The 22,518-nt window shown below is 36.9% G+C and overlaps 1 protein-coding gene and 1 pseudogene across 4 annotated transcripts in view; both read left to right on the forward strand.

Moving 5' to 3' along the window:
* ATG2B (autophagy related 2B) overlaps positions 1-22,518 on the forward strand; it is an 84,193-nt gene that overhangs the window by 39,860 nt on the left and 21,815 nt on the right. For all 4 annotated transcript variants that reach the window (XR_009210229.1, XM_032179519.2, XM_058429451.1 and 1 more), the window contains 17 exons: positions 1,293-1,395; positions 2,542-2,737; positions 3,037-3,179; positions 7,410-7,567; positions 7,957-8,129; positions 8,592-8,742; positions 9,682-9,881; positions 10,042-10,122; positions 12,655-12,761; positions 12,930-13,022; positions 13,928-13,998; positions 14,471-14,547; positions 14,814-14,984; positions 16,496-16,637; positions 19,075-19,277; positions 20,189-20,415; positions 21,406-21,514. Coding sequence is in view for 3 of the 4 variants with exons in the window: in XM_032179519.2 (XP_032035410.1) it covers positions 1,293-1,395; positions 2,542-2,737; positions 3,037-3,179; positions 7,410-7,567; positions 7,957-8,129; positions 8,592-8,742; positions 9,682-9,881; positions 10,042-10,122; positions 12,655-12,761; positions 12,930-13,022; positions 13,928-13,998; positions 14,471-14,547; positions 14,814-14,984; positions 16,496-16,637; positions 19,075-19,277; positions 20,189-20,415; positions 21,406-21,514 (2,405 nt within the window). In the remaining variant the exon portion in view is untranslated. The remainder of the gene's footprint in view (positions 1-1,292; positions 1,396-2,541; positions 2,738-3,036; positions 3,180-7,409; positions 7,568-7,956; positions 8,130-8,591; positions 8,743-9,681; positions 9,882-10,041; positions 10,123-12,654; positions 12,762-12,929; positions 13,023-13,927; positions 13,999-14,470; positions 14,548-14,813; positions 14,985-16,495; positions 16,638-19,074; positions 19,278-20,188; positions 20,416-21,405; positions 21,515-22,518) is intronic.
* On the forward strand, positions 1,500-1,593 carry LOC116456495 (small nucleolar RNA U13; annotated as a pseudogene).

Consider the following 22,518-nt stretch of genomic DNA (forward strand, 5'->3'; position numbering starts at 1 on the left):
ACATTAGGAGATATACCTAATGTAATGGCATTAATGGGCAGAATACAACAGGCACATGGATACATATGTAAAAACCGCACATTGTCACATGTACCTTAAAACTAAAGTAAAAAAATAAAAAATAAAAAAAAGAAATTCACATATGAAAGGACGGCAGTATTCACAATTAGGCTACTAGAGAGTTATCCCCAAAAGGCTCTCTCTCTGCCCTAATTTAAATTGTACATGCTCCTGTGAAGATATCAGGCATAAATTGCTTTCTAAGGCAGGACCTGGACAAGAGAAAGAGAAACAAACGTGTAAGTATCAGAGTTAAGCAATATCTACTTCAAGGTTTTAGACTATTTCAGCTTTCACTGTAGTGTGCCAGTTTCACTCAAGTGGTTGAGGAGATTGCAGCCTGTTATATCTTCTTCTAGGCTTCTCCCCTCATAACCATGAACTTGTGTTTGGCAGGGTATGGTGCTTACACCTGTAATCCCAGCACTTTAAGAGGCCAAAGTGGGAAGATCTCTTGAGGCAAGGAGTTCGAGCCTGCAGTGTTGAGAAAAAATAAAAAAAAGAAAAGGTGGAAGCAAAAAAAAAAAAAAACACACATATAGAATTTTTGTTGTTGTTGTTGTTTTTGTTTTTCAGACAGAGTCTTGCTTTGTTGCCCAGGCTGGAGTGTAGTGGCATGATCTTGGCTCACTGCAATCTTCATCTCCTGGGTTCAAGTGATTCTCATGCCTCAGTTGGATGCCACCACACCCAGCTAATTTTTGTATTTTTTAGTAGAAACGGGGTTTCTCCATGTTGGCCAGGCTGGTCTCTTAACTCCTGACCTCAGGTGGTCCACCTGCCTCAGCCTCCCAAATGCTGGGATTACAGGTGTGAGCCACCGTGCCCAGCCCGTATAGAATTATTTTGAACAGAGGTATTTCTTACGGTGTTTGGTACAAAACACATATTTAAGAAATGTAGTTATTTTTCTAGTGGTAGATTATATAGACTTTATGAAGAAATAATCACTAATAGCACTTAGTAAGTGGTAAGTGCTTGCTGTATTTACTATGTCATTATGTACTTTATGCAGTGTACCTTGGTACTTAAGAATTTGAGTTCGAACACAAAACAGAATCCTTATTGGCTCATTCTGTCTACCACATGTACACATGAAACCAGAATAATTGAAAAATGCTGTAGAACTTAAGGTTGCATTATGTTCCTGATTGAGAGGATCTTTGCTCCTCCATCTCTTAGTACTTGAGAAGAAACATATTTCAGTAAATCAGTCTTTTTTTTTTTTTTAGGATCGTTCCAGGAAGAGAAAGGAGATCCATCTATTAAGTTTTTCCATGTGTCTAGTGGAGTAGATGGAGATACAACATCGTCAGATGACTTTGACTGGCCACGGTGAGTAAGCAAATGCATGGGTTTAATAGGATTTTCCTTTTAAAAATATTCTTTTAAACCAGCATTTTGGCTATTAAATATAAGCTAAAACATGTCCACCCTTGATTCTTTTGTGGTTCATAAGCATGATGATTGGGTGTTCCCATGAATGTGTGAGATGTGTCACCCTCAAACCTTGTGCCATTTTTCTGCCTGCCTTGCTTTACTCCTCCTCTCCACTGTCTATTAGACCGATTAGATTCTTAGGACAGGTGTTGCTCATACACACCTGGTAATAAGCATGAGTTTAGAGCATAAGTTTCATAAGAATTGGATCTACTTCAGTTAAGTAATTCAGAAGCACAATTTACATTAGGATATGTATCAATTAGGAAAAAAGCCTGTGATCATTTACGAACCAAATAACACCACTACCTGGGAATAAGTGTTGCAGTTGCAGCACAGCTATTCTCTTTGAGGGTTCTATGCCTCCTTATAACAATGGGTGGATATGGTAATCAAAGGAGAATGAAAAGTCTGTGCTAGAGATGTTCTGTAGAAGCTTAGGAAAGGGAAGGGATTACTCTGGAGTGAAAAACTCATTAGTTTTTGTAGTCATAGGCTGCATTAACTCAGTGATCTTTAGGTTTTGTGGTTACAAAACAGAAACAGCACTAGCCCTTTATTATTGAAATTACTAGATGAAAAGATAACTTTTTTGTTAGAGTTTTGAAACTGTTCCTAATCAGCTTCTCCCTTTTCCCTTTGAGTAACTGATATGAGGTTGATATAACATGAGGTTTCTTAGGTACACAAGTATTTTATTATAGCAGAACAGACTACATGTGAGAGGATTTGGTTTAATGATAACTAGAATCCTTAGGTAAAGTTTGCTGTCTTTTAATGAAATTTAAAAATAATCTTTTTGCCCCCTTCAGTTAGCCAAGTATAAAATGTTGGTGTCTTTCTGTTACTTGTTTCAGTTCCGCACTTTTAAGTTTACAACATGTTCATATGTGGGTTACCTTAACATAATTAGACTTTGTAGAGAAGTTTAATTCTATCATTGAGATTTAACCAGTGGTGTTTGTATTAATTTGCACAAAAGTTAAAGTTTTGCCGTTTACACTTAGATCTTGGTCTTTTTAAAATTGTCTTTGCTATCAGAATTGTACTGAAAATAAATCCACCAGCCATGCATTCCATTTTGGAGAGAATTGCAGCTGAAGAAGAAGAGGAGAATGATGGTCACTACCAGGAGGAAGAGGAAGGAGGTGCTCATTCCTTGAAAGATGTTTGTGATCTAAGAAGACCAGCCCCATCTCCTTTTTCTTCTCGTAGAGTAATGTTTGAAAATGAACAGGTAAAAGTGTGAGCAAGCTACAAAGGAATAATACTATTATTCTCTGTCATAGAGCAATGCTTTTGATTTTTTATTTTTAAAAAAATGGTTTGTGTAGTGTTTTTGCTAGGTCTTAAACTTCAAAATTGAATAATACCTATTTTTTCTTGGTGTATATTTTCTCTAGTTAAATGTTTCATGCTTATTTATTTCTCACATACCAAGTCCTATGGATAGGCTAAGAAGATGCTACTACTATTTTAAACATAAAATGGTTATTGGATGCCTTTTTTTTTTTGCGCTAAACTATTATGTTTTAGATGGTGATGCCAGGAGACCCTGTAGAAATGACAGAATTTCAGGATAAAGCAATCAGCAATTCTCACTATGTGCTGGAACTTACGTTACCAAATGTTTATGTAACACTACCTAATAAGAGCTTTTATGAGAAGCTTTATAATAGGTGAGTTTATACACATTTAGTTGAATCTTTGGAATCAGACTTTCTAATTGCCTCCCTGATTTTCGTCTTCCCCCTTTCCTTTCCTTGCCTGAATATTATGTGCCATCTCTGTGTACTTTGTGTGGTGTTGATGGTGACTATTGCCGTTATGAGGTGCTATTGTCATAGCAGAGTTTCCTAACTAGCATGGTGCTGGGTGTGTGAGATATTTATTTCCTCAGCCCTGAGGTTGGCTGATTGCCGTCTGTCAGCTTACTGCAGGTTACCTATCAAATATGATTTTTTTCTTCACGTACAGTGATGTGAAGAGTTAAGAGATGCTAATACAGCTAGCCAATGCTGGAGTAGAATCAGAACCCCAGTCATTGTACAAGAAGCATCTTTTCTTCAGCATTCAAAAAGATATCTTGTTGGAATTCAAAATTCTGTGAACATGTACAAGATTTAAATTTACTGTATTTAGATACCCCTCAATATTTATGCCAGGCAGATATTTTGATACAAATGGAATTCTGGGTCGTAGACTCTGAAGGCCTTGAGCAGTTTATCTAGCGTCTGTAAGACTCAGCATCCTCATCTGTAAAATGGAGATGATCCTGGCTCCCACCTATAAGGGTTTGGAGGATTAAATGATATAACACTTGGAAAGTTCTGAGAATAGTGTATGGCATATCGTAAGAACTTAGTGGTTGTCTGTTATAATTCCTACCCACTGAAGGGATTTCTCCGTAGCATACCTGAAGGATTGTCTTGTGGGTTTCTAGAAAAAGAAGTCCTTAGTGTTTGTCGTCACTAGCTTCCTACATGTAGACAAGTTATTCTAGTTTCCATTAATCTTCAGAAACTTCAGATTGTTGTTTCTGCTGTAGGTTTACTTGGTATCAGATACCACTCGGTATTTATTCCTTAAATGTTAGTAATAAACCCTGGGTTTTCTTACTGGGTGCTATTGACTTTTGCTCTTAGAATCAGAAAATTAAGTTCCAGGATTCTTCTAGGGTTCACATTACTTCAGTGGTCTTGAAAATGAGATTCAGAGAACAGTCCACTCTGGTATAGGAAGAAAATGTTATCACTTACGTTTAACTTTAAAAATAATCTTTTAAAATTTGCATTTTTATATTTGTTTTATAATATACATTATAAATAGCCCTAATTTATATTAAATTCACATTAGAGAGGTTTCAAATTGTTTTTAAATGTTGGGGTTTGTTTATATATGATATACAGTTTCAAAATGACTGATTTCTAGGCTCCTCCTTTTGTTTCATAGTTCAGGGGTGTCTGCAAAGAGCTGATGTATGTGCAAGGCTGAGATTGAGGGAAATGAAATGACTCTTTCAAGGCCTAGCCCAGAGATCAAAAAGACTTGACCTATTTTTTTCTCATTCTGCATTGACTGAGCAGATTGCTTTTGATTAAATCAGGGCATCAAGAACAGTAATACATACCTTAAACATTCACTTCATAAACGTGTATTTATCTACCACTTCATTTCTAAATACAGGACAAGGCCTTTTCTTTGAATATGAGCTACTGATAGAAATTCTATGTTGTCTTTTTTTTCCCCCTTTTCTTTTTTTTAATCCTGCATGTGGCATCTGACTGTTTTGTCTTTTTTTTGCATAAAGTGTACCCAGAAGGCATTGTCTACTGTTTTTAGTTCCAGTTTCTTTAAAGTGGAGTGAAAAAATTTTTTTCAGAGATATGTAAGAGGAGAATCTTTGTAGGTTTTTAAGATTTTTTTTTTACCCCCGTCTGCATTAATTAAAACAGCACAGTTTTTATTTAAACTATCCTTGAAAGTAACAAATACAAGCAGATTTGAAGCCAGACACAGTTGGTCTTTGGTGAGTATATGAAATATGTAACTCCACTGATAGGAACGGTTCTCAGCTCTGCTAGAGAGATGTCCACCAGCAGCAGGCAGTTAGCATATTGGGGGCTTCCGTTGTTGTGGCACTTGGGGGTAATTGGGTAGCTGACTGTTTAAGTCAGGGAGTATGTATTAGAACGTGTATTGGAGTATGTATCTGTTAATCTGGGTAGTTGGTTTAGTGGATTGCTTAAGAGAGTTTCTATTCTATTAAATACCTTCCACTAACCAGTTTTTGGTCTCTCAGGCCCCTAGAATTGCATAAATACTGAAGTGCTCCCTCACTCTCCGGGATCATGTAAATCTCATATCTTACTTCCTCACGGTTTGCATCCTTTGCCCCTTATCCAGCTTTGTATTTTCAAATTAATACTGTTTAAATAATTTTCAAACATTCTCAGAGAAGATTTGCTTTACAGTACAAAGAACTCCCTGTGCCCTAACCATTTGAGAGTAAGTTGCTGGCCTGAGTCCCTTCAGTGTTTAGTACTTGAATGTGTATTTCCCACATACAAGGACATTCTACATTAACTGGTAATTCAGCTCTCAGAAGCAGGAAGCTAAACTGGATACATACTACCATATAATCCTCATACCCCATTCCAGTTTCACTTAATATGTAAATACTATCCTTTTATATTTTTTTCTGAGCAGGAGTTATAACCAACTCTGCCTTTATATATTTAAGATGTTGGTTTACTCCTTTAGTGCCTTGGTCAACAGGCTGTTTTTAGCAATATGGTTTTAGGTACAGGAGAATTTTTTCTGTGTCGAAAATTGTTTAAAATAGAATATAAAAAAATTCTAATTGCTTTCATTAAATATGTACTGAGCATCTATTTTGTTTCAGCCTCATAGACACAGAGTCATGGTGATATGTCCTTATGTATCTTAAGCATTGTTTTCTTTCTTGATATTACAAGCACCATCCAATATTTGATAGTACTAATGATATCAGGACTGTGTTTAGACCAAAATATAAATAAGGAGAACATAATGGGTGGGTGGATTATAATCTCCTGAGAGTCGCAATCCTCAGTCCTGGTGTACACCTTCTAGGACTTCAGAAGCTCAGGAACTGTCCTGGCAGTGGCTTCTCACAGAAGGGGGCAGGGCTGCCTCACCACGTGGTGCCTTGACTGGTACTCACACCAGGCTTTACGATGAGTCTGGGTTTTGGCAGCACTTACATGTGAGTCGTGCACTGTCCTCACCAACTGTCTGTGCCTGTTATGTGACAGCCACTGTGCTAGGCACATGTAGAGATGATCGACACAAGTCCCTCTCTTGGGCGCCTTGCAGTCTACAAAGGGGAAACGAGGAAATTCAGCAGGGTGCTATAGGTGCTGTGATTTAAGTGGGTCTGTCTGAAGGATATGCTGTGGGTCCAGATCTTATAATGGGCTTACTAGAAGACATGATGAAGTTTGAGTTTTCTTGAAAGCTTCGAGGATAGATGAGGGGAGGAGGCTAGGACAGAGGGGCATCTGAGCAGTGACAGGTAGTTCTTTGAAAAAGTAGGATGTGGTGACAGCCTAGGTATGACATATGCCTTCCCATTGGTTGCCAGTATTGATTGGGCTAGTCTTGCTAGTCATAAGGGTTTTTCTCTCCTTGTTTTTTGCGCCATATGCATTCTTCATCTCATGAAGTCTTCCCAGTGAAGCTGTGCTTTCTGTCGTTGATGAGAGAAAAATCAGGTATTTCTAGGGAAAGAACTGAATTGATCCCACAGATAAATACTTGCCTTAAAAAAAGAACTGAATTGGGAGCTGGATGTAATCTACATAATCTAGACTTTCATCCCCATTTTTCCACTAATTAGCCATGTGACTTTGGGAAGGTCACATAACCTTTATGACACAGTTTCTTCAAGTGTAAAGTGAGAATAATGATTCTGCCCTGGACACCCCACAGGACTGAGGGGTCAATGAGATGATGCAGGGTCAGTTCCAGTTTACAAAGTGCGCTCATGTAGATGAGCTGTCCTCCTTTTCTGTTCTTTGTGGGTTTTTATTTTTCGTGAGCTTCTGTCTCTTAAGGTATATTTTGAAATATAATATGAATTTGTAATTTGGTGTATATAACACAGGTAAAATTAGGCAAGTATCTGTTTAGGTATCTAATTGTGCAGATTCTTTGTCACTGCCCTGCATTATAGCCATATCAGTTATTTTTTCATTGAAAGAATGCAGTTGTTATTTTTGTTGTTTTTCCAAATTCTTGTAGGATCTAATTTCCATTTTGCCGTTTAAAAAATTATTGTTCATATGATCTTGTAAAAGGATTTTTTTAAGTTTGCCTTCTGTTGAACTAGGAGTGAAGTACTTATTTTTCAACTTTTGTCTTTATAGGATCTTTAATGACTTGCTACTGTGGGAACCAACAGCTCCTTCACCAGTAGAGACATTCGAGAATATTTCCTATGGCATTGGGCTTTCAGTAGCCAGTCAGCTCATTAATACTTTCAACAAAGATAGTTTTAGTGCATTTAAATCTGCAGTCCACTATGGTAATATATTTTTAATTTGTTTTGATTTAAAATGCCTAGTTTATCAATTAACAAAGTACTAACCTTTGAATTGTGAATTTAAAAATTTATTTTTCTTTGTAACTATATTTTGCAATTTCTTTTAGTAATTTATAAGAATATTTCCTCATTTCTTTCTGTATATTGAGAATATTATTACTTAAATATGTTCTCTTTAGAATGATAGTGTGCACATTGAAGTTCAAGGCTAAAGAGAAAAACAATATCTATTTCTGTGTTCACACCATATTTGTAAAACTAAAAATAATATAAATATTTTACATTTATAAATATAAAATATTTTCGTGATCATTTTTACATTGCTGTTTTAATATGCTATCAGAATGTAATTCTATGTTTATTTCTCATAGATGAGGAAAGTGGATCTGAGGAGGAGACTTTGCAGTATTTTTCCACTGTTGATCCCAACTATCGTTCTCGCAGGAAAAAAAAATTAGACTCTCAGAACAAGAACTCTCAGAGTTTTCTCTCAGTTCTTCTGAATATTAATCATGGATTAATAGCCGTGTTCACAGATGTGAAGGTGAGGTTTACAAATCCAAAGTGTTTTTTCAAATGTATCTTATTTTAAATAAATCTGCTAGGATATATATCCAGTGATTGAAGTATTTGATATTTTGAGGTTGTTTCAGGGACTGATGAAGACCAGTGTTCTGGAGCAAACCATGATGATAGCAACTTTGGGGATTTAGCTTTCATTGCAGATCAAACTTTGTGTGGCTCTCCCTTTGGAAAACAGGTGCTAATTCTGCTTCTGGGGTGACAACAAAGTACAGAGATTCATCTGATAGAAGAGATTCCACATAGCATTTAAGTTATCCAGTTTTATTTTATACCATGATATTGAATAGTTCAAGGATTAGACTGCCTTGCTGCAGTATGGGAGATTTTCCTAAGCTGAATCAACAAAGAGCATCTCAAGGAACATGCTTACTTTTCTGCATTTAAGTAATAACTTCTGTGTTTTTCTGATCTTTTTTACTAGCAAGATAATGGAGATCTGTTGGAAAACAAGCATGGTGAATTCTGGTTAGAGTTCAATAGTGGTTCATTATTTTGCGTGACAAAATATGAAGGTTTTGATGACAAGCACTACATTTGCCTTCATTCTAGCAGTTTCAGTCTATACCATAAAGGTAGGACAAACGTGTCTTGGTTTCTTCTCTTTAGACATGTTTAAATTTCTTGTTTAACAGAGAAAATCTATTGAGAACAGAACTTTGGTATTAGAAATTATTTTCTGTGGAGGATTCTCATTCTGCTGTCAAAGTAATATTTTCAAATTAGAAGTCAACTTCAGGTTCTTTTTTTGCAGTAGCTTTGTTGAGGTATAATTCACACACCATACTCATTTAAAGTGTACCTTTCAATGGTTTTTAGTATTTCACAAGAGTTGTGCAACCGTTACCAGTCATTTTAAAACACGTTTATTACCCCATGAAGAAATTTCATACACTTTAGTGATAACCTTTCATCCCTCCCACTCTCTCCTTCCTGTAAACACACTAACCTACACTCTGTTTCTATGGATTTGCATATTCAGAAGTTTGTTATAAATGGAATCATATAATATTTGGCCTTTTTGACTGGCTTCTTTCATTTGACACGCTTTCAAGGTTCATCCAAGTTGTGTCTGTACTTCATTCCTTTTTATTGCCAAATAATATTCCACTGTAAAGATAGATCACATCTTATGTATCCATTCATCAGTCGATGGGACTTTATGTTCTTTATTCTCCCTTAAGGAATATTTCCTTTTGGTTCCAGATATAGAACTTACCATTTTTTGAGCAGTTACCTGAGTTTACCTTGTTTCATAGACATGAGATGTTTGTGATAGTTTTCTATTTAATTTTCCTAGCATTTCAGAATCTTTTGTTTCTTTAAGCTGTGCGCTGTCAGTCATACTAACATTAGCAAAGAGGAGTGGATTATTAATGCCATGCTGGTTTTTGTTATCATGCCTCCTTAAGTTATATTCAGTGGAATTACGTGGATTTTTGAGTCATGTAAGTTGATTAGCTAATTTCAAGTAATCATTTTGTTACTATTTTTACCTCAATGTGGATCTCTAGGCATAGTGGATGGAGTGATTCTCCCGACAGAAACACGACTTCCCAGCTCAACCCGTCCACACTGGTTGGAACCTACTATTTATTCCTCTGAAGAAGATGGCCTCAGTAAAACTTCTTCAGATGGAGTTGGAGGAGACAGTTTGAATATGCTGTCTGTTGCCGTTAAAATATTGTCTGATAAATCAGAATCCAATACAAAGGTTTGTGTTTTGTACTTTTATGCCATTAAGTACTTGCTGTTGATTTGATTCTAGCTAAAAATAATTACATAAAAGGCAACATATTTATTTTCTTGGAAAAACTTTTGAGTTATAGGATTACATAGGTGGTAAATGTCATTCTTTGTCTTGTTCTGTATAGGAATTTCTCATTGCTGTAGGACTGAAAGGAGCCACTCTCCAGCATAGAATGCTTCCTTCTGGGCTTAGCTGGCATGAGCAGGTAAGAGAGCTGTTATGTATGTATCAATTTATTTAAAAATTTGTGTTGACATCTAATACACATACTGAAAAGTTTATAAGTCATACATGTTCAGCTCAGTGAATTACCATTAAGTGAATACTACTGTGTCACCACCTTTTAGGTTAAGAAATAGAACAGTATTGGCTGGGCATGGTGGCTCATGCCTGTAATCCCAGCACTTTGGGAGGACGAGGCAGGTGGATCACCTGAGGTCAGTAGTTCGAGACCAGCTTGGTCAACCCCGTCTCTACTAAAAATACAAAAATTAGCTGGGCGTGGTGGAATGCACCTGTAATCCCAGCTACTCGGGAGGCTGAGGCAGGAGAATTGCTTGAACCCGGGAGGCGGAGGTTGCAGTGAGCTGAGATCGTGCCACTGCACTCAGTCTGGTGACAAGAGCGAAGCTCTGTCTCAACAAAACAAAACAAAACAAAACAAAAACCAGTATTATCACCTCAGAATGTAATTGGTTTTTTCCCTTAAAGTGAGGTCCTCAAAACCTCTCATCTTATATGTCATTAAAGGAAGGGAAGGGACTCTGTATCCCAGGACTTGTAGAATGCCTGGCATAGAGAAGCAGTGAATGGTGTGTTGAATTGCTTTTATAATCAGAAGTTCTTTAAGTGCAATATTTCCATATAATTCCCTAGGCCAATAATATGATGTTGCTTTAAAGCATTTTATCAGGATTTCTCTCATTAATTTCTAGTTCAACAACTTTTTATGGTAATAAAATACAATTGGTTATTTTTCAGAGGAGACTTTGAGTAAGAAGTTAGCTTTCCTTATGTGAGAATGAAAACTAGTGCACTATGATTGCTTCTCATGTTTCTTGTAAAGGAGAACTTCTCTTTTTTTTTTTTTTTTAAATTTTAAATTTTTTTTTTGCACACAAAACAATAAACATTTTCTAAAAGTACATACAAACAAAAAGATGTATATCAAACATATTAGGAAGGTTGCACATGGGAAGATGGGGAATAGAAATGGGGGGTGGGAATTAAAGAAAATAAATGAGAGAGGGACTTTGTATGGATCAATGATAATAACTCAATCCTCTATTTGACAAAGAAGAAGGAGAAGGAAGAGGAAGCAAAAGAAAGTGGGATAAAGGATCAGAAAGGGAGGAAAATAGAAAAAATTAGAGTATGACTCCAGGGTAGACCTGTTTTGTTGTCGCTTGGTTGGTTGGTTGGTTTGTCTGTTGTATTTTTCATATGTTTCACCATGTTGGCCAGGCTGGTCTCGAACTCCTAGTAGCCTCAAGTGAGCAACCCCCCTCGGGCTCCCAGAGTACTGGGACTACAGGCATGAGCCACCACGTCCAGCCCCCACATTGCTTCTGGCCTCTGTGGTAGACCTCCCAGATGGGGCGGCTGGGCAGAGGCACTCCCCACATCCCAGACGGGGCGGCCAGGCAGAGGTGCTCCTCACTTCCCAGACGATGGGTGGCCAGGCGGAGACGCTCCTCACTTCCTAGACGGGGTGGTGGCTGGGCAGAGGGGCTCCTCACTTCCCGGACGGGGCGCCCGGGCAGAGGCGCTCCTCACTTCCCAGATGGGGCGGCTGGGCAGAGGCGCTCCTCACATCCCAGAAGGAGCGGCCGGGCAGAGGCGCTCCTCACTTCCCAGACGGGGCGGCCGGGCAGAGGCGCTCCTCACTTCCCAAACGGGGCAGCCAGTAAAGGAGAACTTCTTAATTGTGCTGGGAAAATAATACATTATTTAAAAACTTGAATGTTTTCAAAATTCTTTTCTCATGAAAGCATTTAGGAAACGTGAGGATATCTGTCTGACTTTCTATCTGGTAGGAGTAGAGAAGTTGTTAGCGTGAATAACCAGCTGGAAGGGAGACATTTAGCAGAACCTCCTTATTTGTTTGGATTAGAAATATGAAAGAACAGATGTTGGTGAGAGGGACTGGTTTTTAGACTGAGCTAGGTATAAATTAAGGAAAAAGAGCTTCCTTCAACAATGACTTATATGAAAAACCAATCGCCCCCACACACAATGAGTTATATAGGAAGCCAGATTGATAGTTTTAAGCAGTCTTTAGCAAAATTTATTTTTTCCGAGATTGTTCCAAGCCAAAAAATATGAAATTATATTATGCATACATTGTTATTAATTTCATAAGGTATGATTTTCTAAGACTTCTGTAGCATTGGAGTTGTTGGATAGGCTTCATTTCAAATTCTGATTTTGCAAATACTTTTAAAATAATTTATTTTTATTATATATAAGGTGAATAACATGTTTTGATATACGTAGTAAAATGCTTATTATAGTCAAACAAATGAACACATCCGCCAGTATCCATTACCTTTTCTGATGCAAGTACTTTTTGAAACTAATTCCTTCAAAATGATGATTTTTTTCCTTTTACTGTTATGATTTTCCAATTAAATGATTTTTTCTGTGAGATATTCTGGTTTACATTGGTATTAAGGATATTATATGAAACCTTTTTTTTTCTTCTAAAGCAGGGCATTTTAATTTTTTGTGATTATAGATTTTATACTTCTTGAATATCGCTGATGAACCTGTTTTGGGATATAATCCTCCAACTTCATTTACAACTTTTCATGTTCATCTTTGGAGCTGTGCACTTGATTATAGGTAAGTTCACAAATGGAACAAAATAAAGTTTTATTTAAAATACTACTAAATTTTGAAAAAAATACATAATTCAGTGGAGTTAAGGTTCAAATTGTTGTTGTTGTTGTTTTTAATAGAGTTTCTGGAGCCGTAGCAAATTGATGTTCTTTTGTTTCTCTTTGGCATTAGACCGCTTTATTTGCCAATCCGATCTCTTCTTACCGTGGAAACATTCAGTGTTTCTAGTAGCGCTGCATTGGATAAATCTTCCTCTACTCTCAGGTACCCGTGTAAACTTCATTGTATACTAAACAAATCTGTTCAAAATATACCAGTTGATATTTACCTAAACCATTTTATTAAAGTCTCAATTTTTTGTTAAACGTTCTTTTACTAATAGTTATAACCTTTTACCCAAATTACCCAATTTTTCTCAGGTGACATGTTTCATCTACCCATTTATTATTGCATTTCATTTTTAGGGAAGAAATTAATTCTGGAGATTCTTTAAAAAGTTTGCATTTAAAAACATATGGTAAACTTCCCATAGTACCTGATACACTTTATAATTTTTATTTAATTTTTTTATTTTTTAGAGACAGGGTCTTGCTCTGTGTGGCCCAGGCTGGAATGCAGTCGCATGATCACAGCTTATTACAGCTTTCAACTCCTGAACTCAAGTGATCTTCTGCCTTCACCCTACTGAGTAGCTAGGACTGTAGATGTGTGCCACTATCCCTGGCTGATTAAAAAAACATTTTTGTTTTTGTAGAGAAGGGGTCTTGCTATGTTGCCCAGGCTAGTTGAGAACTCCTGGCCTCAGGTGGTCCTCCTGCCTTGTCCTCCCAAACGGCTGGGATTACAGGTGTGAGCCACTGCATCTGGCCCACTCTGTCTTTATACTATAGTTTAAACCTTGTGAATTTGGGCATCTCTTTAAAAACTGCCAAAAATTTAGAATTAATTTGAGTAGATGATTTAATCTAATTCTTTACACCATTTAAATATTCCTAGTATTCATGAACAGTTTTTTAAAAATGTTAGATGACAGTTATAAGTTAGAAACTGCTTATGATTTCAACAATGTTCATACCAGAAAGAATGATTCAATTAAGCATATAGTGATTATGGGGTATGATACTCAAAGCTTAGTTTTTCAGATGTTGGTTTTATCGTTCTTGCCTCAGAATAATCTTGGATGAAGCTGCTTTACATCTATCTGACAAATGCAATACTGTCACTATAAATCTGAATAGAGGTAAGAGTTAAAAAACAAATGGAGTAGATGAATTCTGCTTTATTTTTGTGTGTGAATAATTTTAAAGCATTTTAACTCTAGGATAATGCTAGTGAACTAAGAATCTTATTAAAGATCCTTAAAGATTAAAGTGTCTTTAAGTATATAGTGATCATGTGGTATATATATTCACAGCTTCGTTTTTCAGATACTGGTTTTTCAGTTTGAAATTGTAATGTTCTTATAATGCTAGTTAAGTACATCAAATTACTATATATACTACAAATTTTTCTTTAAGATAATTTTTGTTTCTAACAAAAAATAAAGTGAATTTTAGGACTTTTATGGGATGAAACTATATTTTCATTGCATTATAATTATTTGTAGTGCTCTCTGCAATGAATTTTAAAGGAATGCTAGTTGTATTGGGTGTTGGTTGGATACACATTTTTGAAAGCTGTACTCGAGATTTTCTTAATTTTAAAAATTTTAGATTATGTTCGTGTGATGGATATGGGGCTTTTGGAGTTAACCATTACTGCAGTGAAGTCTGATTCTGATGGAGAGCAAGTAAGTTATTAAAATAAATGAAAATTTTAAGTTCTATTTTTTAAGAGAGAAAAAAAATTGAGTTTAACATTTTTCCGTGTACCTAATTTTGGTCAGAAATAGAGTAAATATATTAAAAATTGATTTATTTAAATACTTTTTTTATGTAGCGAGACAGATTATCATATATCTTATTTAATGTAAATCTATGCAAAAAAAAACTTTTGTCAAGAAACTTTTGTCTCATTTGGAAAACATTTTCATCCCTTTTTCTGTGTCTTGTCCAGACTGAGCCCCGCTTTGAGTTACACTGTTCCAGCGATGTCGTCCATATCAGAACGTGCTCAGACTCTTGTGCTGCGTTAATGAATCTCATTCAGTACATTGCAAGCTATGGTGACTTGCAGACACCTAACAAGGCAGATATGAAGCCTGGAGCCTTCCAAAGAAGGTCTAAGGTACAGTCAGCAATGTGATTCCTCCAGTCCCTGCCATGTCGTGACATGTTTACATTATTGAGGTCTTCATGACAGTCATAAGGTAGAAAAGAAACTTTGAAAGTCATTCATCTGTTCTTTACCTTCAGAATAATGGGGTCTGAAAGGGTGATTTCATGGGCCTTTTTGGAAAACCATTCTGCTGTTTTGATATTCTTTGTTTCCATTAATCTTCTTAACAAACATCATACTTTTTTTTTCTAGACTTGTTATTTTCATCTGTCCTAAGGGAAGAAAGAAAACATTTATCATGCCAAAGCTTGTTCTATGCAAGTTGTATGTAAAAATGCTACGAAAAGATAGATGGCAGGTGTTAGTATTGTTACCAGAAGACTTACTTATATCATCATATTTTCCCTATTTCTTATCTCTAAGACAATCCAGTTTTCAATGTACTTTCTCATATATGACTTCCTTTTCCTTTCATGATGACCTGGTGAGATAGAGAGGTTAAAAATTAATAAGACCCAGAGAATTTAGATGATTGCCCTAAAGAGCAGCAGAAACAGCAACAAACCCAGATATTTTGGTGTCCAGTTCAATGCACTTTTCTGCCCCAAGTGTCACCTTTCTAACTTCTCTTATGTCCAAATTGAAGAATGTCCAGTTTGTTTAGCATTTTTTCTTTTTCAGTGTTATTCTTTGTGGTCTCTCTTATGAACAGAAATCTCAGTCCCCTTAGGTTCTAGAGCCTCTGTTATGTACTCTAGTAAAGGCCTGACTGGCATTGTGTTTGTTGTCTTTTGCTCAGGATTATTTTACACTTTATTTGCGTTACATTTCTGTTTGTGACTCCTTGTTCCTGCTGTATTCTCACGATAAGGTGATTTATGACACCCCCCCTACTGTTTATTCCCTTTTAAAAAACATTCTTCTTATTTTAAATTATCCCTTTCAGCTTGGAACTTGCTGTTTTAGAGTCATGCTCACATATAAAAAGCACAATCTGGGTTTCATGAATCTACAGTTCACCAACCAAAATGGTTAAGTATTTGGTGCTGGAACTGACCTCTGAATCACCATTTAGTAGATTTCCCCTGCTGTGTGTGCCCCCTACTGTTGTTCGGTGTCCAAGAAATGAGGCTTCATCCTATAGGGGCTTTATGTCAAAAGGATGAAAGTCATTGCAACCATCAGAGTTGAGGAGATAAAACTTATTTAGTTATCCCCTCTTTCCCAGCTTTATTGCAGTTTGTTCAGCTTCCCTGTTTTCAAATGCATTGCCTCTTCAAGATCCCAGTTCACTGTGCTTGCTTTGAGGTGATGACACATTTATTGCTCTTTGCCAGTATTTGTTAGGGTGATAATACTAAAAACTTGAAATATAACAGCTGTTGGGCATAGAAAAATGAGTAGGTTTCTATTTCTGATGTTTTTGTACAATGTAATGTATTTCTGGGATAAAATAAATGTAAGTAATTTGGTTCTTAAGAGCATTTTCAGTTATTTTTAATTAGGTTTTTTGGCTATAGGTAGAGTCCAGTGGTCGATCATCCTCACGTGGTCCAGTACTTCCTGAAGCAGATCAACAAATGTTACGAGATCTGATGAGTGATGCTATGGAGGAGATCGACATGCAACAAGCCACCTCATCAGTAAAACCACAGGCTAATGGTAAGACTAGGACTCTTCTCAGGGAGCACTGATATTAATGTTGGGGCTTACATTATTTGTGTTCTCATAAATTTAATAAGTCACTTATTAAAGACGCATATGAGTTTTTATGGATATCTGTTAATCATTCAGCTTGTGTCTACTCAGTGTCTAGTAAATAGGTAACTCTGGCCAGGATGGTGTCAGGAATACAGAGTGAGTAGAAGGCAGTGCTTGTGTTTTCTGGTAGCTTGTAGCCTAGTAAAACAAATGGGCACAAGACTGGTGCCAGTACTTAGACTGATTGATAAATGATATAAGAAAACACTTCAAATGTGGTATATCCTCTACTGTTTGGAAAGGATTGGGATAATTTTATTAGACTTTAGTAAAGTAAGATGGCTTGGCTTTTTAAAAGTGGATGGGATTTAGGTATGTAAAGAGGAGGAGAAGGTAATCTTGGCAAGGTCATTAACATCAGCAGAGCACAGACAAAGGCATGCATGAGCCTCAGTTATTTAGCCATGACATTCGGGCTGTTACTGAAACAAAAGTTCTCTTATTGAAAAGAATTAGATAATAAAGTTGGATAAGCAAAGAGGGACCCAGGTGATATGAGATCCTTGAAAGCCAAAGGGAAGCAGGTAAACATTTTAAAGCCTCTATTTCAACAGTATTTTTTTCTAATTGAATGGTCATAACTATATCTATATATTGGGAAATCTTAATTAAAAATTATTTCATGGTGTTGTAAAAGTCTAGGGTTAACTGTTGCTTTCTTGCTAATTTAGGATAAATTAGAACCAAGGAAGCAAACTGGGGCTTCTACTGTTCTATGTACTACATTATTTGTAATAAATATTAGCAGCTAGGCTGGGCACAGTGGCTCATGCCTGTAATCCTAGCAGTTTGGGAGGCTGAGTCAGGTGGATCACTTGAACTCAGGAGTTTGAGACCAGCCTGGGCAACATGGTGAAACCCCATCTCTCCAATTAAAAAAAAAAAAGCTAGATGTGGGATGTGTTGGCAGGTGCCTATAGTCCCAGATACTTGGGAGGCTTAGGTGGGGTGGGAGGATCACCTGAGCCCAGGAGACGGAGGTTGCAGTGAGCCAAGATTGTGCCACTGCACTCCAGCCCAGGTAATAGAGCGAGATTCTGTCTCAAAAAATTAATAAATTTTATATATATATGTATTTATATATATTTATATATATTTATATGTGTGTGTGTGTGTATGCAGCCACCTTAATTACGTGGGAAAGAATATTTAGTGATTATTTACTGGGTGGCTTCAATATACAAGATTCTGTACTAGGCCCTGGGTACCTGTAAGGATGAGTAATTCTGAGGTACTGCTGTAGAAGAATTTAAAATCTAATCTGTGAGTCTCTTAAAGCCAGTATGTCTCTTGATTCAGTTTAGTGTTAAGCCCCATCACAGTGTTTGGTTTTAATGAATGAATGGGGAAAGAGTGAGTGACTCTTAATATGTAATATAAACGTATTAAAATGTATGCTGACATGCAGATTTTGGTGCACATGTAATCTTTTGCGATAGCTACCTAAGATTAGGTATCCAGTTTGGGTATCCCAGGCCCCAGGAAGAGGTCTTCTTTTCATACTTGAATCGCTGCCTCCTCTGCCACCTAATGCTTGCTCAACAGCTATTCTTCCCTCCCCTCCCTCTTCCCTCCCCCTACATTTAGGCTCTGCTGAATGTAACCAGTTTCCCCTCACATTGTAATATTGTCCAAGAAGTTTCTTCCAGAGCTCCGCCTATAGGACAGTATTGTCAAAGGTGAAATCCTGGCTAAAGCAAAACTCCACTCAACACTAACCAGCAACTGCTGAAGTCCTGAGCTTCCCCAGCGCCAACTAACTGGGAGAAAACTGTCCTTATGACATTGCCATTTCAAATTTATCATTAGTCTTTTTGTTAGGTTTTTTTTTTTTTTTTTTTTTTGACAGGGTCTTGGTCTGTCACCCAGGCTGGAGTGCAGTGGTGTGATGTCAGCTCACTGCAACCTCCACCTCCCGGCTTCAAATAATTCTCCTACCTCAGCCTCCCAGGTAGCTGGGACTGCAGGTGTGTGCCACCATGCCCAGCTGATTTTTGTATTTTTAGTAGAGACAGGGTTTCATCATGTTGGCCAGGCTGGTCTGTAACTCCTGACCTCAGGTGATCCACCCTTCTCGGCCTCCTAAAGTGCTGGGATTACAGGCGTGAGCCACCATGCCTGGCCTATTAGTGGTTTTTGTTGTATTTCTGACTCTTGCTGAGGTGTTTCAGTGCATGTTACTTAAGCTCTCTTTAAGCCTCAGATTCATAGACTTATTTTAGGAAATAAATGAGATATTGCAGGTAAAAGCACACAACATATATCTGACATATGGTTAAAATGCTTGTTGTTGTTGATATTTCAAAGTGTGCCAAAATGTTGTAATCTTTTTATCTAGGTGTTTTGGATGAAAAATCTCAAATTCAGGAGCCATGTTGTTCAGACCTCTTCCTGTTTCCTGATGAGAGTGGGAATGTATCCCAGGAGCCCGGTCCCACCTATGCCTCATTCTCTCACCATTTCGTCAGTGATGCAATGACAGGTGTGCCCAATGAGAATGATGACTTTTGCATTCTTTTTGCACCAAAAGCAGCCATGCAGGTAATAAATTAATAACATTATTGAAGGCTTGAATGGTGTTACAAATTGAATTGACCAAAGGGTACCTGGAGAAAATTCTGTTGATTTTGTAAATTCTTTATAGTTCAGAATTACTTTGTTTTTTTTTTAATATACTGTTGACAGTTTGTAAATGGTTACTGTACTATTTCTGTGACACATCTCCTAAAGACTCAGAGAAGAATGCTATTTGCAGAATTTCCAACATAGATTATTGAACTCCAGATTTTTTATGTAGTAAGATGACTCTTCAAGGATCGTGAAATTAAATGGCAGGAGGATCTGCTGGACAGAATTGCTAGTCCAAGAATTGGAAAAGATAAGATGTGGTTTGTGTGAAGGCTGATGGTTGGGGTGTGTTTGTGTGTATGTATACATATAGGTGTGTGTGTGTGTGTGTGTGTGTATTTGGAAACTTTCCAGGAATTGTCCAGTAGGTGACTGTATTTGTTTACAAAGTTCTGAGAACCTTCTGGTTAAATTTTTAACAATCCAAACAATCAAACTCAGGATAAACCTATTTTTAAAAACATGGTAATATCATCCATATGTTGAAATTCGTTAACTTTTGGTTTGCAGTATTGACTTTAAACAAACAAAATATACCCACACACTAAATTTTTGCTTTTTTATTATCAAACAAGTAGTGAAAGCCGAATTGTAAACCATAAAAAATCCTTATGGAGTGGTTTACGTAGAACAAAGAGAGTTTATTTTATGGTTAATAAAGCAGAATATCTTTGTGATGACTAATGTCAGTAACCATCACCTTATTTTATATACTGGAATTATTAAAAAGAATGTAGAAGCAAGAATGCCCCTTGAGATGTGCAGCATAATCAGTTGTTTCTAATTAGAAAAGAGAGTATGTGTTACCTGTTTATTTATTTTAGGATAAGGAAGAAGAACCAGTTATAAAAATCATGGTTGATGATGCAATTGTGATAAGAGACAATTATTTCAGTCTGCCCGTTAAGAAGACTGATACGAGCAAAGCCCCCTTACACTTTCCTGTTCCTGTGATTCGCTATGTGGTGAAGGAGGTCTCTCTTGTCTGGCATCTTTATGGAGGAAAGGATTTTGGAACAGTCCCTCCCACTTCTCCGGCTAAAAGTTATATGTAAGTTAATTTCTGTATAAGTTTATTTGGGAGGCCAATATATTCTTTTATTAGAAAAATAGAATTTTTCATTTCCCCTTTAGAGAGAAAAAAGAAAAATAGAATTTATCATTTTAAGAATTATTAATCAAGTAGTATTAAAAACTGTAATTTAAATGTCACTCTTACAGTTTTCCAATTGTGAACTTATTTGTATTATTCGTATTTTTACTAAAATGTTGACTCTCATCATTTTCATTCAGCAGAAATTTTCAGGTATCTACCATGTACCTATTTCACAAAAAATGAGTAGTTCCTGTGAGTCATGTGAGTGACAGAGGGCAGTGAAATGCAGGAAGTGTGTCAGGAGGCGGGGTTGGGCATGCCCTGTCCCCAGCATCCAGCAGGGCACTGAGCAGAGAGCCAGTGGTCATCAAGCGCCTGCGAGACAAGTGCAGTGTGCCGGTCGCTGGGAGAGAATCAGGTGGACAGAATCCTTGTAGGGGGCAGACTTCCTTATTGAGGTGGGGCATGGTGTGGAGGCTGCATGGAGCAATAACATTTGACACTATAGTTCAGCAACTTTTTCTGCTTAAAAGTGACTTTAAAACATGTCCAACTTTACTATAATTATTTTGTGTATTAGTTGGGATTCCTAGGACTTGTGTTCTGACTATAAAGGGTTTCCAAAGTAACAAGAAGCTTATAAGGAGGTCTCATTTCTAAGTGTATCCTGTGATATGGATCCCAGCATCATAATTAGCTTTTCCTATAGTTTTGAGTATTTAGCAAGCAGATGATTACTCTAATGGCAATAATAAAATGCATGTTTCAATGTCTACAGAGTAAAGAAGATACGGTTTTGGTTTCTAGTAATGTGTGGCAGCGTTCTGATATCTTTGTACTCTTACTTTGTCTTTCATCTTATTTTCCTTAATGTCATTGATTGACTTTCTTTGAATATTCCTTTAACAAAAGGGTTTTTTTTTTTTTTTTTTTGCTCATTTTTAGTAGTCCCCACAGTTCGCCTTTTCATACGCCCACAAGACATGGACGTAATACAGTATGTGGGGGAAAAGGAAGGAACCATGACTTTTTAATGGAAATACAGCTAAGCAAGGTAAGATGGCATTTGAAAGGAAAAATCCACTTAAGTAGGATATGGGGGGGGGTTCTTTTGTTATCCCCCACCACGTAGTCTTGAGCCTTAAGTCCCAACCCTTTGGATTGGAAAAGTGCAAGGATCTTATATAAAACTCTTAACCTCTTTTTCATTCTCAAATGTTCTAAGAAGATTGAGGTGTTTTTCTTTTATTTTTGTTTGTCTGGGCTACCGCTAGAGTGGTGGTTCTCAGAGTTGAGCAAGCTCAGAATCCCCTGGAGGGCTTATTAAAACACAGGTTTCTGGGCTCCATCCCAGAGTTTCTGATTCAGGAAGTCTGAGGTAGGATCAGACTGAGGAGATGCCACCCTAGAGCATCTGTCTGGGAAAGCCTGTGTTTGGACAGTGCATCTGACAGGTCCTTTGTGAATGACTAGAGACCAGTAGGGCCAGACTACTGATGGCATCACATGCATTTAATTCTACCAGCTTGTCTGAGATTGTACCAAGTGTCATATTTTAGGATGGTTAGCATAGCAATATTGTAGTGATGGCAATTCCATGTATTTAATCATATCTGTGCCTCCTTTTGGAACTTGAACCCTGCCTCTGCTGATTCATTTTAAAGCAATTTCATAGGTATGCAAGATAATAATTTTATGTCTTATTCCTACTGAGAATTTTCCTTGGAAATAAGAGATTTTACCAAGGTCAAATAGAAATATTAGTCAAGCTTCTCTGTGTATGGTAGGGTCCACATAGTCCCCCTTATCCACAGGCATACATGGTTAATAGCCTCAGTGGATGCCTGAAACTGCAGATAGTACTGAACTTTATGTATACTGTGTTTTTCCTATACATACATACCTATGATAAAGTTTAATTTCTAAATTAGGCATAGTAAGAGATTAACAACAATAATGAATAATAAAATAGAACAATTATAACAGTATACTACAATAAAAGTTATATGAAAGGTGTTTCTCTTGGTTTCAAAATACTGAAATATTTTTGGACCTCAG

This window comes from Hylobates moloch, unplaced genomic scaffold (genome assembly GCF_009828535.3).
Source record: "Hylobates moloch isolate HMO894 unplaced genomic scaffold, HMol_V3 SCAFFOLD_16, whole genome shotgun sequence".
Taxonomy (NCBI): domain Eukaryota; kingdom Metazoa; phylum Chordata; class Mammalia; order Primates; family Hylobatidae; genus Hylobates; species Hylobates moloch.